This window comes from Annulohypoxylon truncatum (genome assembly GCF_022578515.1).
Source record: "Annulohypoxylon truncatum strain CBS 140777 unplaced genomic scaffold F4807scaffold_38, whole genome shotgun sequence".
NCBI lineage: Eukaryota > Fungi > Ascomycota > Sordariomycetes > Xylariales > Hypoxylaceae > Annulohypoxylon > Annulohypoxylon truncatum.
In genome coordinates, this window is record NW_025953824.1 from 34,171 (window position 1) to 46,345 (window position 12,175).

At 48.8% G+C, this 12,175-nt stretch overlaps 3 protein-coding genes across 3 annotated transcripts; 2 read left to right on the forward strand and 1 right to left on the reverse strand.

Annotated features, from left to right (window-relative positions):
• The first annotated feature begins 359 nt into the window (after window positions 1-359).
• F4807DRAFT_440916 (Clavaminate synthase-like protein) lies at window positions 360-2,006 on the forward strand. The gene is made up of 2 exons (XM_047999335.1): window positions 360-768; window positions 874-2,006. Exons 1-2 carry the CDS (start codon window positions 479-481, stop codon window positions 1,661-1,663), a joined length of 1,080 nt encoding a protein of 359 aa, XP_047850424.1. The 5' UTR covers window positions 360-478; the 3' UTR covers window positions 1,664-2,006.
• A 129-nt stretch (window positions 2,007-2,135) lies between these two features.
• Window positions 2,136-8,776, reverse strand: F4807DRAFT_246245 (uncharacterized protein). Its single transcript, XM_047994344.1, has 6 exons — window positions 8,613-8,776; window positions 8,192-8,526; window positions 6,429-8,036; window positions 5,555-6,315; window positions 4,540-5,485; window positions 2,136-4,480 (listed from the first exon to the last, which is right to left on the reverse strand). The coding sequence occupies exons 1-6, from the start codon at window positions 8,627-8,629 to the stop codon at window positions 2,247-2,249; spliced, it is 5,901 nt and encodes a 1,966-aa protein (XP_047850425.1). The 5' UTR covers window positions 8,630-8,776; the 3' UTR covers window positions 2,136-2,246.
• Window positions 8,777-10,485: 1,709 nt separating this feature from the next.
• On the forward strand, window positions 10,486-11,727 carry F4807DRAFT_246204 (PEBP-like protein). Its single transcript, XM_047994343.1, has 2 exons — window positions 10,486-10,898; window positions 10,958-11,727. The coding sequence occupies exons 1-2, from the start codon at window positions 10,748-10,750 to the stop codon at window positions 11,560-11,562; spliced, it is 756 nt and encodes a 251-aa protein (XP_047850426.1). The 5' UTR covers window positions 10,486-10,747; the 3' UTR covers window positions 11,563-11,727.
• Window positions 11,728-12,175: the final 448 nt, after the last annotated feature.

The window sequence follows — 12,175 nt, forward strand, 5'->3', positions numbered from 1 at the left end:
GGTCCCTGACGATTGCTAGATATGTATAGAGTGCGGAGGGTTGCAGCCGGCCATCGATCTAGGTACGCCAACGCCAACCGGCTAAACTTGAGATTAAAGAGCGTATAGGCGTATACCCCTTTCGATAGCGATAAGATGCCAAGAAGCGGTGTCACCCTCACCTACGTTCCCCAAAGCTGTCGTGCTAAGCTCATGCAGCCACCCAGAGAGAAGACGAAGCGAGATATGTGACATCTGGGACGCAGATGGATAAATGAAAAAGGGTCCCTGTGGGGGGAGGGGAAAGTTACATCAGTCTCCCCAAGGTTATGGAAGATGGTGTTCCGACAACGTCTTCATCGTCATCGCTTGCCTATAAAGTGGAAGGGGTCAGGAGCTAGTGAGCGAGAAGACGAGAGAGAGCTCTGAACGCTGACCTTATCCTTAACCGACCTCGACTATCTTCACCTAGCAGCAAACCAATAAAAACGAAATAACAATGGCCATCTCAACCGAAGTCCCGCAGACCGTGGAGTGGAACGGGAAGAAGGTCCCGGTCTACCCCATGGAGATCATCGACTTCTCGAAGCTGCTCTCTCAGGAGCCCCTCGAGATTGAGAGACTTGTCAAGTGCTGCCAGGACGCGGGATACTTCTACCTGGACCTTCGAGGAATCGACGGCCGTAGGATGCTCGAGGACCAGCAGGACACGTTGAAGCTCATGTACCGCTTCTTCGACGCTCCCCTCGAAGCTAAGAACGAGTTCGGTCTTGTTGCTCCACATCTCGGGTGAGTGAAACCACACTTATAGCTATACTTATAGCTACTTCTTTTTTTTTATCAAAAAATGAGGAACTTGACAATAAAAACCTTACTAACGCATAAACCCAACAGCTACGAGCCGATCGGCTCGCGCACCGGCGTCCTAGAGAACACCAAGGACGGGTACGAGATGATCAAAGTCTCGCGCGACGAGATCCAGAAGGACAGCCCGCACCTGCCGGCCGTGATCAAGAACAGCCCGGACATGAAGGTGCTCGAGCACGCCATCGCAGGCGCCAACATCGCCACGAAGACCATCCTGACCGCGCTATCGACCGGGTTAGGTCTCACCGGCGCCGAGCGCTTCGAGAACTCGCACCGGAACGAGCGGCCGTCGACGAGCACGCTCGCCATGATGCACTACATCCCGTCCGACCCGTCGGCCAAGAACATCGGGCACCAGAAGCACACGGACATCAGCTCGCTGACCTTCCTGTTCGCCGAGCAGTGGGGATTGCAGGTGCGTCCCCCCGGGTCCAAAGAATTCGGGTTCGTAGAGCCGAAACCCGGGATGGCGGTGATCAACGTGGGGGACTCGCTGCGCTTCGCGTCGGGGCACACGATGCAGTCGTGCATCCACCGCGTGGTACCCCTAGACCCGACCGAGCACCGCTACTCGATCGCGTACTTCCTGCGCGCCGAGAACGACACCGTCTTCACCGACAGCGAGGGGCGGCTGATCACCGCCGGCCAGTGGCACGACGAGAAGTTCTTCGCCTTCACCAGCCCGCCCGAGATCCAGGCCCTGGCCCCGAGCTCCATGATCCTCGGCGGCATGACCGAGGACGACGAGTCCAAGGACGCGCCTAGCCCCGTCTTGGGCGCGGGCGACGGCTTGAAGGAGTCCGTCCAGGTGTTCTAGACGAGAATATACGGAACCGCCCTCTTGAATTTCTAAGAAAGGGGAGAAGGATAAGCGGGGGTTTAAGAGAGAAAGATGGGCTGATACCTACCTGCTAACGGTCGTTATCCCTTAAGGACTCCCCGAGAACATGAAGAGTGCTCATTGTCTCTCGTTGCGTGCTGGATCAGGTAGTAGATCTTCTAGATCGCCTAATACACAAGGCAGATAGATGGAGGGAACCAATATACTCCATAGGTACTATATGTAGTCTTCGAAATAGGACTGTTTCTTTTGTCGTTATGACAGACTTGACCTGTAACCCGTAACTCGTAATTGAAAAGAGATCAAGCAACTACCTAGGTATATTAGACTGGGTGCCTGGTCGTAGATAACATCAGCCATTTCTTATAGGAAAACATACGCTCTTAGTCAATAATGACTCGAGCAGGGAGGAAGGACAGAGGACATATATATAGTTATCACATGATAGTCACACGTCTTAGAGCGGTCATATACTAACCATCGAGGTTCATTGTTGTCCCTACCTAGGTACCTATCCAATCTTACGCTGCAATAACGGAAACTCTCTAGGCACACCGGCTCAATGAATCCCCATCTCACCAATACCACGAGCGAGGTTTTCAATATCATCAGCATGCCGCACTCCATCGACAGGCCTGTGGTCGTAACCACCGACAGCCGCTCCGCACTCCGGACATCTAGCTTGCTCCATCGGCATTCCACACTCGCCAACTGTGAAGGGATGGCCGTTTTCGCAGTTGTACCAATGGCCCGTTCCGCGGAACTCCCGCGTCATGGCCTCGTATACCGCTCGCATTTCATCCGCAGAGACGGGTTCATAAAACACATTATCGCGTATCATCTTCTCCGTAGCTTCAAGCTCTGCGCTCAGGCCTTGAGTCTGGCTTTCATACTTTTCGACTAGACCACGAGCGAGGGCTAGCCGTTCCGAGGCTTTCTCTTTGAGGCTATCCCTCTTTCCTTTGTCGGAATCGCTCGATGGGTCCTCGCCGTCCGTCAAAAAAGCTCGATTGAAAGCACAGAATTGCGCACAGTAGATATATGCCTCAGTTTCCTGTCTAGGGTGCTTCGCCGTGCGGGCGCCTTCTGCTAAAGCATCACAGTCTCTGATATGCTGCGAAAAATCTAGCTTAAGCGTGTTATTATGGGATAATCGCAAATTTTCCAATCGTGCCATGAAGTCGGAGACAATAATGATATCGCATTTCAGCCAAAGCGAAAGTGCTTGGAGAAGCGCTCCATGTTGGATCATCGTTTCGTCGAAGGCAAAGATTCCTTCAGTTTTCCGTTGCTGAATAGCATATTGGACGAAGTTGTTGACTTTTTGGAACGGCTGCTCTTCTCTTTTCACCTGACCAATAAATACGTTTAATCCGTGCCAGAGCTTCGCAGCTTCGTCGTACCTTTTACCGCCTATCCAATCGCTGATGAGCTGGATTTGTTTCATACGCCCAGTCGATAGTTCCTTCATCTTGCTCGACTGAGGAGTTTGTCGAGGCCCTCCGGAAGTTGCTTCTGTCTTCGACAGGCGCTCTTGTACATCAAGCAAGCTGTTTGCCAATTTCGCATACTCAATGTGAGACCAAGCGACAAATTTCTTGGTAGCCTCGTCGAGCATAGCCCGTCGGACAATCCTCCCATATCTAGCAATATTCCGAAGAGATCCACGGCAAGTAGGACAGGTCTTGACCTCCTTCATTGAAAATGGTTTGGAGGCATTGCCAATGGCAGTTGGGCTGTCCTCGGCCGACATTTTGTAATGGGCTTTCATGTCCATGATGCCATCCATACTAGTCTTCGTGACAAAGTGGCCACAGTCTGGGAAGATGCAAGGATCCTCGTCTAGATCGACGTCTCGATATTCCGTGCCCATGATAAAATCTACCATCATTTTCTTTCTGTCTTCGGAGCAACACGTCTGGCAGAATATCTTGTTGGGACAAGTCTCGCCACACACAGACGGGCATCGGTGTCCACAGTCCAAAAGTTTCTCACACCTTTTCGAACAAGGCACCCAGTCGCAGGGAGCTGCACACGGCATAGTACACTTCGAGTGAGGACAGCTTGATGGGCAAGTCTGCTCAGCACATGGTGCACAAGGTTCATGGCACTGCTTGCTACATCTGGAATGACTGCAGCGTACTTCGCAGGGTGCTGGACACAGGGGGCATGCGGCCTTACCATGACATTCCTGTCGGCAGTTGTGACTGCATGTCGTATACTTCCGCCCGCATTGCTGCTTGCATAATTTGTGCCTCGTCTTGAAAATCTTCCCTTCTTTCCTCTCTTTGCATTTATAGCATGGGCTCTTGCAGGAATGGCCACACGGTTGAGGATCGAGGCACATCTTCCCACATCTGTATGTATCGGCACTGACATCTGTGTGACAAAAAACCTCAACCTCGTGGTCACAGCCAGGGACCTTCTTCTTGACCATCTGCTTGCAAGCGATGGATGAAGGATCTTGCGCCACCCAGCAATAGGCCGAGAATATTTTATGGCCGCAGGCAAGGGTGATGTTGAGGTTCGGCAAGAACTCGTCACACTTCGGCTTGCAAGGATCGCCGCAAACAAGCCTGCATGGATGCTGACAACCTTTTTTGAGTCTAGGGCAAGGTTCAAGACATTTGACAGCGTTGTGTAGATTCTCATGGTGACATCTGTTGATACAAGGATGTCCACAAGTCAGGCGTCGGTCGCAACGAAGAATACAACCCCCTTCAGGTGCGACTCTCAAGAAATCATCAGCCTTAGACACCAAAAGGGGCTCTTCCGGGTCAGGATGTCGGGGACCTGCAAGTGCAAGAGTTAGTACTTAATACGAGATATAATAGGACCTAGGTGCTACCCACACTGTAACTCCAGTTCTCTTCCAATGTTTCCATTTCTCTCGAGAATTCTAAGCACCTTGGCCCACATATCTACGTGCCTGTAAGTATTGGCGTTCCCGATTAGATACATACCATGCTGGGCTCGACTCAGCAGGACATTGATGCGGTTGGACGTGCTCAAGAAGCCGCATTTATTCGCATTATTGCTCCTCACGAGTGAGATAACCACTACCTTGGCCTCCTCGCCCTGGAAATTGTCGACAGTTGCTAACCGAATGCTCTTCAATAAGGTTCTCTTGACGGCGAGAGATTTCTGTGGCTGGGCAGCCGAGTTTTCGTCTGTCAAGTTATCTGCCTCGAGGGCTTCAAGCTCCTCTAGATCTCTCTCGCCAACTGATATCTCCAACAACTTCCCCATCTCACGGCGGAGACGATGGAGTTGTCCTAGATAAGGCGTAATTACGGCGATGTCATCTGCACCATACGATCCTTGTCTTACTAAGTGCTGGACGAGTGCTACAGTCATCTCGATCTCGAATGTGTTTGTATGCGAAGTTGTCGTTGGGTCGAGTTGCATCGCTTGGTCCTCCGGCGACTCGTGGTGCAACCAAAATAAGCGTTTCTTCATGCCGGCAATTTCTGGATACTTGGTTACCATTCCACCATCTTCTAGTGTTGGGTATAGGGTCGACCGAATCAACTCGGAAACATTTGGATGCATTCGTCTTTGAGTTTCTAGTGTATCATACGGCAGTCTTGGATCAGTGTCGTATGCTGGATTGATTAGACGCTCGAATAGCGAGACATCTAAAGAGTACTGAGCCCCTCGGTGGCTTGTGCTCTGAAGATCATAGTTCGCAATCTGAGGCCTTAGTTGTAGGTGATCGCCGATGAGAATGGCGTGCTCGACGGATGGGAGTAGGGCAGTAAGAGTGTGCGCTTCGAGAACTTCGCCGGCCTCCTCACACTACAGCAATTTGTTAACAATTACCTTTTTATAAGTTTTCAGCATATAAGGACTCTCGGTATCACATACTAGCATCACCTTACATCTCAACTTTTGGAGCAGTTCGATGTTCCTTGCTAGGCCAGTTGTTGTAACCCCAACGACATCCGATTCGTGTAAGCATCGGAGATCGAGATCACGAGACACCTTGTCTAATTCTTTTTTGGTATGTTCGTAGCTCTGGTATCTGTTTGTGATGTCGGCTATGAGCGGATCACGTATTCTTTGCAACCAGGAATTATAAAGGCGCAACCTCTCAGCATTAGTCATAGTCCAAACATCTCCCTTGAGCAAATTGCCGATGCTGCGAGGAGCTGAGTTGTCTCGTACACCACTACGCCTCCATTGGTCAAGGAGCTGGCCAGTATTTGGACGATGTTGTAGTTGGAAACCTTCATCGTCCTCTATGGCAAACAAGGATCCATAATGTTGGGGATGGAATTCGGAAAGATAGGCCCGTATTTTGGCCGGAGTTTGACAGGCTGCAAGTTCCTGGATCGATTTCGATATCGAGAGAGCGTCATCATCACGCTCTTTCCTTAGTTCCCAGAGAGAGCCTTTTTCAGGCTTCGTGCGCTCTGCAGCTTGGGCTACGACACGGAGATTGACATCCTCTAATTCATCCGCTTTAGACCTTGATCCAATTCGAATGATCTTGACCTTCTCGCGCTTCAAGTGTACTAGCAATTGATCTAGAGCGTGGTTGGTATAGCATACGCAGAGAATGGGTCCCAGACTAGCCTGGCTTTTGTTCGCAAGTAGCACTTTTATGATCTTCTCTCCAGTATAGCCTGTACGATGTTACGTTAGTAAGAGAAATTATTGTAGTCTGTAAAATTACCATCTAAAATCCATGACCCCTTAGATAGAGGTGTTTGTTTCTAAGGCGGGGAGGAGCACTTACTTTTCCCAGTGCCGGGTGGGCCTTGTATTAGAGCTACTCTCCTTGATAGTGTATTCAGGAGAGCAGAGGATTGGGTCAGATCGAGTGAAGAATGATTTGACAGGGTTTGAGGGTCGAGTGGAGCTCGAGGCGAATGATTCAAAACTGTATCGTTACCTGTCAGGCAACTTAAATTGAAAGAAAACCCTGGCTTGGTTGTATACTGAGGGGGTTCGACCATTTTCGTGTCTAGTTCTGGTATCTGCTCGGCCGGGGCAAGCAGATCATCAAAAGGCACGTTAGACTTTTCTGACATGCGTTGGAGGGCCATGAGGGTGTGCTGGAATGAGGGTAACAGAACACGGGGAAACTCTACAAGGCATCGTTGCTGATTCTTGTGGCCAATATGCTGGAACCATTGGAGTGTTTGTTCAATATCATTTGGGCACGCCTCAGCAAGATGTAGATATACGTAGGCGAATATCTCATCATCAGCAAGTGATGGCTTCTTCGAGGCTTCCTCGCCCTCGGTTTTCTTCCCATCGGTTACAATTGTATTTTCGCTAACAACGCCGAACAACACATCCTGCTTCTCGGAAACAATGCAAACCAGCGCACTAGGCTGGAGACGCTTAGAGTTCTCCCACCAGTCTCGACGTTGTTGAGCAGTCTTTTTCGATGTAGGCTGACGGAATCGAATAAGCAACTCCATGCCACGAAATTTGCTGAAATCAATATCGACGACTAAAACATCGTCGTACGCGTAGGTTCGAATGTTGTTTTTGTTGCCACGATCTTGTTTCTGCTTAGGATTTCGCATGGTCTCGAGTTGTGCAGCAACTGCATCTCGCAGTTGACCCACTGTATCCTCTCGTAACAGACGGAATTCTCTGTCAAGACGACCATGAATACCCGGCCTATGGAATAAGGTTGGATCAGTAGTCGGTAGGTATTCATTGCGTATTGAAGTAATTTCTTCATAGGTAGGTAGAATCCTGATCTGGCAGAAATCATCGTGGTCGTTGTCATGTCGTGGCCCTTCCGCCGACAGCCGCCCAGGAAGATCTTTTCGCATGACGAATTCAGCTCTTTTCACCGGAACTTTCTTTCGCACATCAACTTCATTCAGCGCCTCACCAACCCCAAGGCGTCGGCCAAGGTACTGCAGGTGTTTCTGAGATTGTAGTTTCGAGAAATCATTGGGCGAATTGTTAGCAGCTCGCACGCGGTTCTCAAATCGCACGAGGATCTGGTGAAAATTGTCGTTGATGATGTTACTAGTATTGCAGTCTACCATCGTAGCCAAAACTGAGAGCGAAAGCTCACAAGTGGATATACCATACGCATCCTCTTTGGCCATAGGCGTATCAGACCAGACGTCAAGCAGGTCTAAGATGAAATCAAATAGGATTTTCATTCGCTTGCCGCCAATTCCCTGGATGAAGTTGTAGAGGGTAGCGACTTGTTGCTCAAGCACATTGGAATCGATAACTCGAGTATGAGTAAGAACAAGAAACATCGGCTGTATCTGGTTTAGCCATAGACGATTCTTAGTGGATTTGTCCGTGGCTTCGAGGATTTGTCGATCAGTAAGATTCTTAATGAACTCGAGGCCAGATTCTTGGGCCACTGCAACAACGGGAGTCAGTAATTCCTTTTCTTAGGGAAGAATTGCTGGAGTTTTAAGCATGTCTCTGGAGCAAAACTCCTTGGACAACTCGATCAGGAAGCTTTCGCTCCCAAAACAAGCCAAAAGAAGATACAAAGATCTCGGTGTTACATACTAAGCTTGACAGTCTCCTGTGAAACCCCAATATCTCCCTCCATTAGCTCAAGAGCGAGCTTGAAAAATCGATCGCATGTCTGGGAGCTCATCGAAGTAGATGAACGAGTGAAGCGAGAATTTGAAGAGTTCGATTTAAGCAGTTGCTTCCATTCTCGAAGGCGGTCCCCGGCTGGAGCTGGCGTCTCTTGATGGTTCCTACGTTGTGACCATGCTTGCGATGAACCTGCTTGGGATGTTGAGATGTCATGCGAGAATTTACATCCGGCCCCAAATCTACATCTGCCATGCTGGGCGAAATGGTGACATGGCAGTTTGGGCTTTGGTTCACGCCGTCTAGTAGAAAGGTATGTTAGCAGTCAAATATAGTACGCTACAGGCGCCACCCCGAGCTGTTGTAGCGATTATGAAAATATCCTCACCGGTTCATAGTCACCATATGCGAAGTTACCTAGATTAGTTGATTGATGTAAATGGTTGACAATGTAAAACCGGCTTTATGGGTCCAGCACGATTGCGGAAGGATAAAGTGATAATATGATGGGAAGCTTCAAAGCTAGCTTTTGCAATCTATTGGCCTTATAAAGAACTAGTTTTTATTGATCAGAGCATAGGGATGCCTCGAAGTAACGATGTAGTAGCTAAAAGATGAGTTCGATAAGAAGAAATGGAAGTGTGGAAGCTGCTCAAGGCTGCCTGTTGTTTGAGTACAGCGAACGTAAGGCATCTTTGGGTCACAGGCGGCCACGCCTGCAGTCACGGGTATCTTTCCTATCAACACGCCCCGTTCTCCTGTGAGAGGTCATGGCTGTGGTACAACATTGTGTGCCGGAAATACTATAAGACGCTGTCAGATTGAAACCCAATGATTTTCTACTACCTATCTTTGATAAACAAAGGCTCGTATGACTGAGCAAACGGCAGGGGGTACGATAGCGATTGGACATAGGAATCCGGTTAGTCGTCGATTCTACCCATGAAACCGGCGTAGGGGAGGAAAGATGCTTTTTGGAATCTTGCTGTGGTGATAGCGCTTCAAGACTCCACTCCACTCGAATACTCGGTTGGTCCGTTTGACGGTCTACTTGGGAGGGCGTCGTTGGTAGCCCAGTGCTGCCTACAAGGCTCCGAGGCCTCCTAGATCAACTGGTTGAACATGCACATAGCCGGCCGATAGCCAATAGCGAAGCCATATCAGGCCGTAAACGCTGCTGACCCCTAGGTTTCGACGGGTTTGCTAGGAAAATGCTGCAGTTGGTAATTTTTATCTCAAAATTCGGCAGGTCACTGAGGTCCGCTTGTTTCGAATGTCGTCTGCGCCCACATCGTCGAAGACCTGCAGCCTTTTAGTGATAGGTAAGGCAGACTTTAGAGCAGGAACCTCAATTGGGACACCTCTGGATCCAGGTGCTAGCGGAGAAGGAGACATTTCCGCCGAAAGCGAACTGTTCAGATCCGTACACAACTGGGGTGTCGGCATAGAATTATTACATGTCGTTTTTTATTCATCTGAGCGATCTTGTGTCATCCCGCTACAGGTCGAATTACTAGTAGTGAATCCGAGAAGACTAGCAAGATGATCTGGATTATCATATGTAAATGATGAACGCATGCATATGTACATGCTAAAAAAGTTTGATGTAAAAGTAAAAGTGAAAATGTTTAAGCATTTGATATGTGTATGTAAACCGGTTTGATCAAGAGGAAGCAACCACGTGCATGAAGCTTGAAGCTTCCCAGAAATGTGGCGGGGATAGCTGTAAGGCATTGTGCTTATATGCATATTACAGCATTTGCGGTGTAAGTAGTACGCATTGACGCATATTTGCAATATAGAAATATATCTGCTATGTGCTAAGTTTCGTTTCGTTTCAAAACATGTTTTGCATCCCATCAACACATCATCTTTAATCTCAAGATCCTAGCCTAGATGAAGTCCTGTAAACACGTCTATCTACGCGTACGCTTGCTATATATAGCGATGATCTCAAAGTTCAAACAAAGCACTTATGTGAAAAACACCAAAGCGTCGACAGGGCTGACGACTATGTTGTCGGGGATTTAGAACCCAGACGTTTCTACACGTCACCTGCTAAAAGCGGAAGAGATTATCGCTAGACGCTTCTGGGGATGGAGCCTTTTCAACTAGATGACCAAGCACGATTACCGGGACATTGCGACAATAACTCTAACTTGCAAACATCAATTGCATCATTTACGTTAGCTTAGAAGCCGATTTCTAACATTCGGCAGGCTTTATGCCCACGGCTTTTCGACTATGCTTGACTCTGGGCATTGTCGCAGGTCTGCGCGTCCTTGTTTCATCTGATGGGACGATGTAAGGACCGGCTGCCAAATATGTGACGAGATCTTCGATAATGGAGTAGGAACTCATTCAAATATCTTCATATTCCCAAAAATTATTCCCAGATATTTTCCAGTCTGATCAACGGCGGGCTTCCTTTTTATTATTGTTATTGTTATTTTTATTTTTATTCTTCGCATTGCTGGTCAACTTGCGCTGTTATACATACATAATTTCATCGCCTAATTCAAGATGCTGTACGAATCTCTCGTCATTTTAGCGGCGGCCTCGGCAACGCTGGCTGCTACTCCCCAAGGGTTTCAGCCCGCAACGGAAGCTACTCTATTCGTTTCTTATGGCGGCAGTGCAGCCGCAAATGGTGGAAATGTTCTGGAAAAAGCGGGTAAGTAATCTTGACTCGGAATTCTCACCGTAGCAAAAATATACTCATGAGAACTGTAGTGACCCAGACGGCTCCTACTGTCGGTACACCGTCCAAGCTGGACGGGACATCGTTCGCGGTGCTGATGATGGACCTGGATATCCCCACGAACAACCCTCCTGCGACAGGAACTCTTCTCCATTGGATGCAGACTGGTTTGACGCAAAGCACGACTGCGACGGCTATAAATACGACCACTGGCAGCATGAGTGCTTTCCTATTGCAGAACTCCAAAAACCAGACTGCATTTGCAGCGTATTTAGGGCCGGCGCCACCAGCACGAGTTCCGCTATCTCATCGATATACGCAGATCCTAGTGGACACATCAAACGCCTCGACTAATAGCCTCAAGGTCCTTCAGACGGCAGCTTCGAACCGAAGTAATTTCAATGCCATGTCCGTCTTGACACAAGCCGGGCTAGCAAACAAGGTCCTGGCCGCAAATTTCTTCAACGTGACGAACTCTACCACTGCCAGCACTTCGGGAGGAAGCACCAGTAGCACTGGAGCTGACTCTGTCGCCTCGCCAACCCAGACATTTGTTCCCGCTGGGGCGGTGTCTCAGAGAGCTAGTGGGATGCTTTTGGCTATAGGATTAGTTGCCGCAGTATTCATCAGTCTGTAAATTGAGTTGGGATGAGATGAGATGAATAAGAATGAAATGACAATAAAACCGATGTCATCGCGCAAGAGAAAGCCAAGACATACACGCTTACGTTCGTCGAAGTTGAAGAGTACCTGTCATGCTATCGAGTTTCTTACTAGAGATCCACAGAAATCTCAGCAACCATAACCGTCATGATTAAATCGCACGTACTGAACTCGGTGTTTCGGAAAAGCAAAGAAAGCAAGTTATACCATCGACTGCTTGACTCGCTAGGAGCTCATGTAACAGTAAGCTCTACCACGCTCGCGCGCGGGTAAATAACTATCCCCGGGAAAGAAAGCTGCCTTATGCCGAACGGTACGATTACGAGTTCTCACTTAATATATCATTTTCGCCCGGTCTGCATGAACTGTAGCCGGCGACCTTTGATTAGATCAGAACTGCCGCGAAGAGTAGGAAGACGTATTCTCGGGACGTTGCACATGAACAGTATCCATTTCCTGCTTAGTTGGGATCCTTTGGCCAATCATCGAATCGGACGCCTTGTTGTTCCAGATCTAGCAATGCTGCGCGGTCCCCTCCCTCTCTTGGCTGTCTATTCGTTGCGATTCTTAGCAAGCTAGCTCCAACT

Bases quoted from the DNA above. Each gene is read 5' to 3' on its own strand.
- F4807DRAFT_246204 (XM_047994343.1), top strand. From the start codon at position 10,748: ATGCTGTACGAATCTCTCGTCATTTTAGCGGCGGCCTCGGCAACGCTG. The intron at 10,899-10,957 runs GTAAGTAATCTT...TGAGAACTGTAG, and splicing joins AAATGTTCTGGAAAAAGCGG to TGACCCAGACGGCTCCTACT.
- F4807DRAFT_246245 (XM_047994344.1), bottom strand. The intron at 6,316-6,428 runs GTAAGTGCTCCT...AACATCGTACAG, and splicing joins CCCACCCGGCACTGGGAAAA to GCTATACTGGAGAGAAGATC. The intron at 5,486-5,554 runs GTATGTGATACC...AAATTGCTGTAG, and splicing joins TGAGATGTAAGGTGATGCTA to TGTGAGGAGGCCGGCGAAGT.
- F4807DRAFT_440916 (XM_047999335.1), top strand. From the start codon at position 479: ATGGCCATCTCAACCGAAGTCCCGCAGACCGTGGAGTGGAACGGGAAG. The intron at 769-873 runs GTGAGTGAAACC...TAAACCCAACAG, and splicing joins CTTGTTGCTCCACATCTCGG to CTACGAGCCGATCGGCTCGC.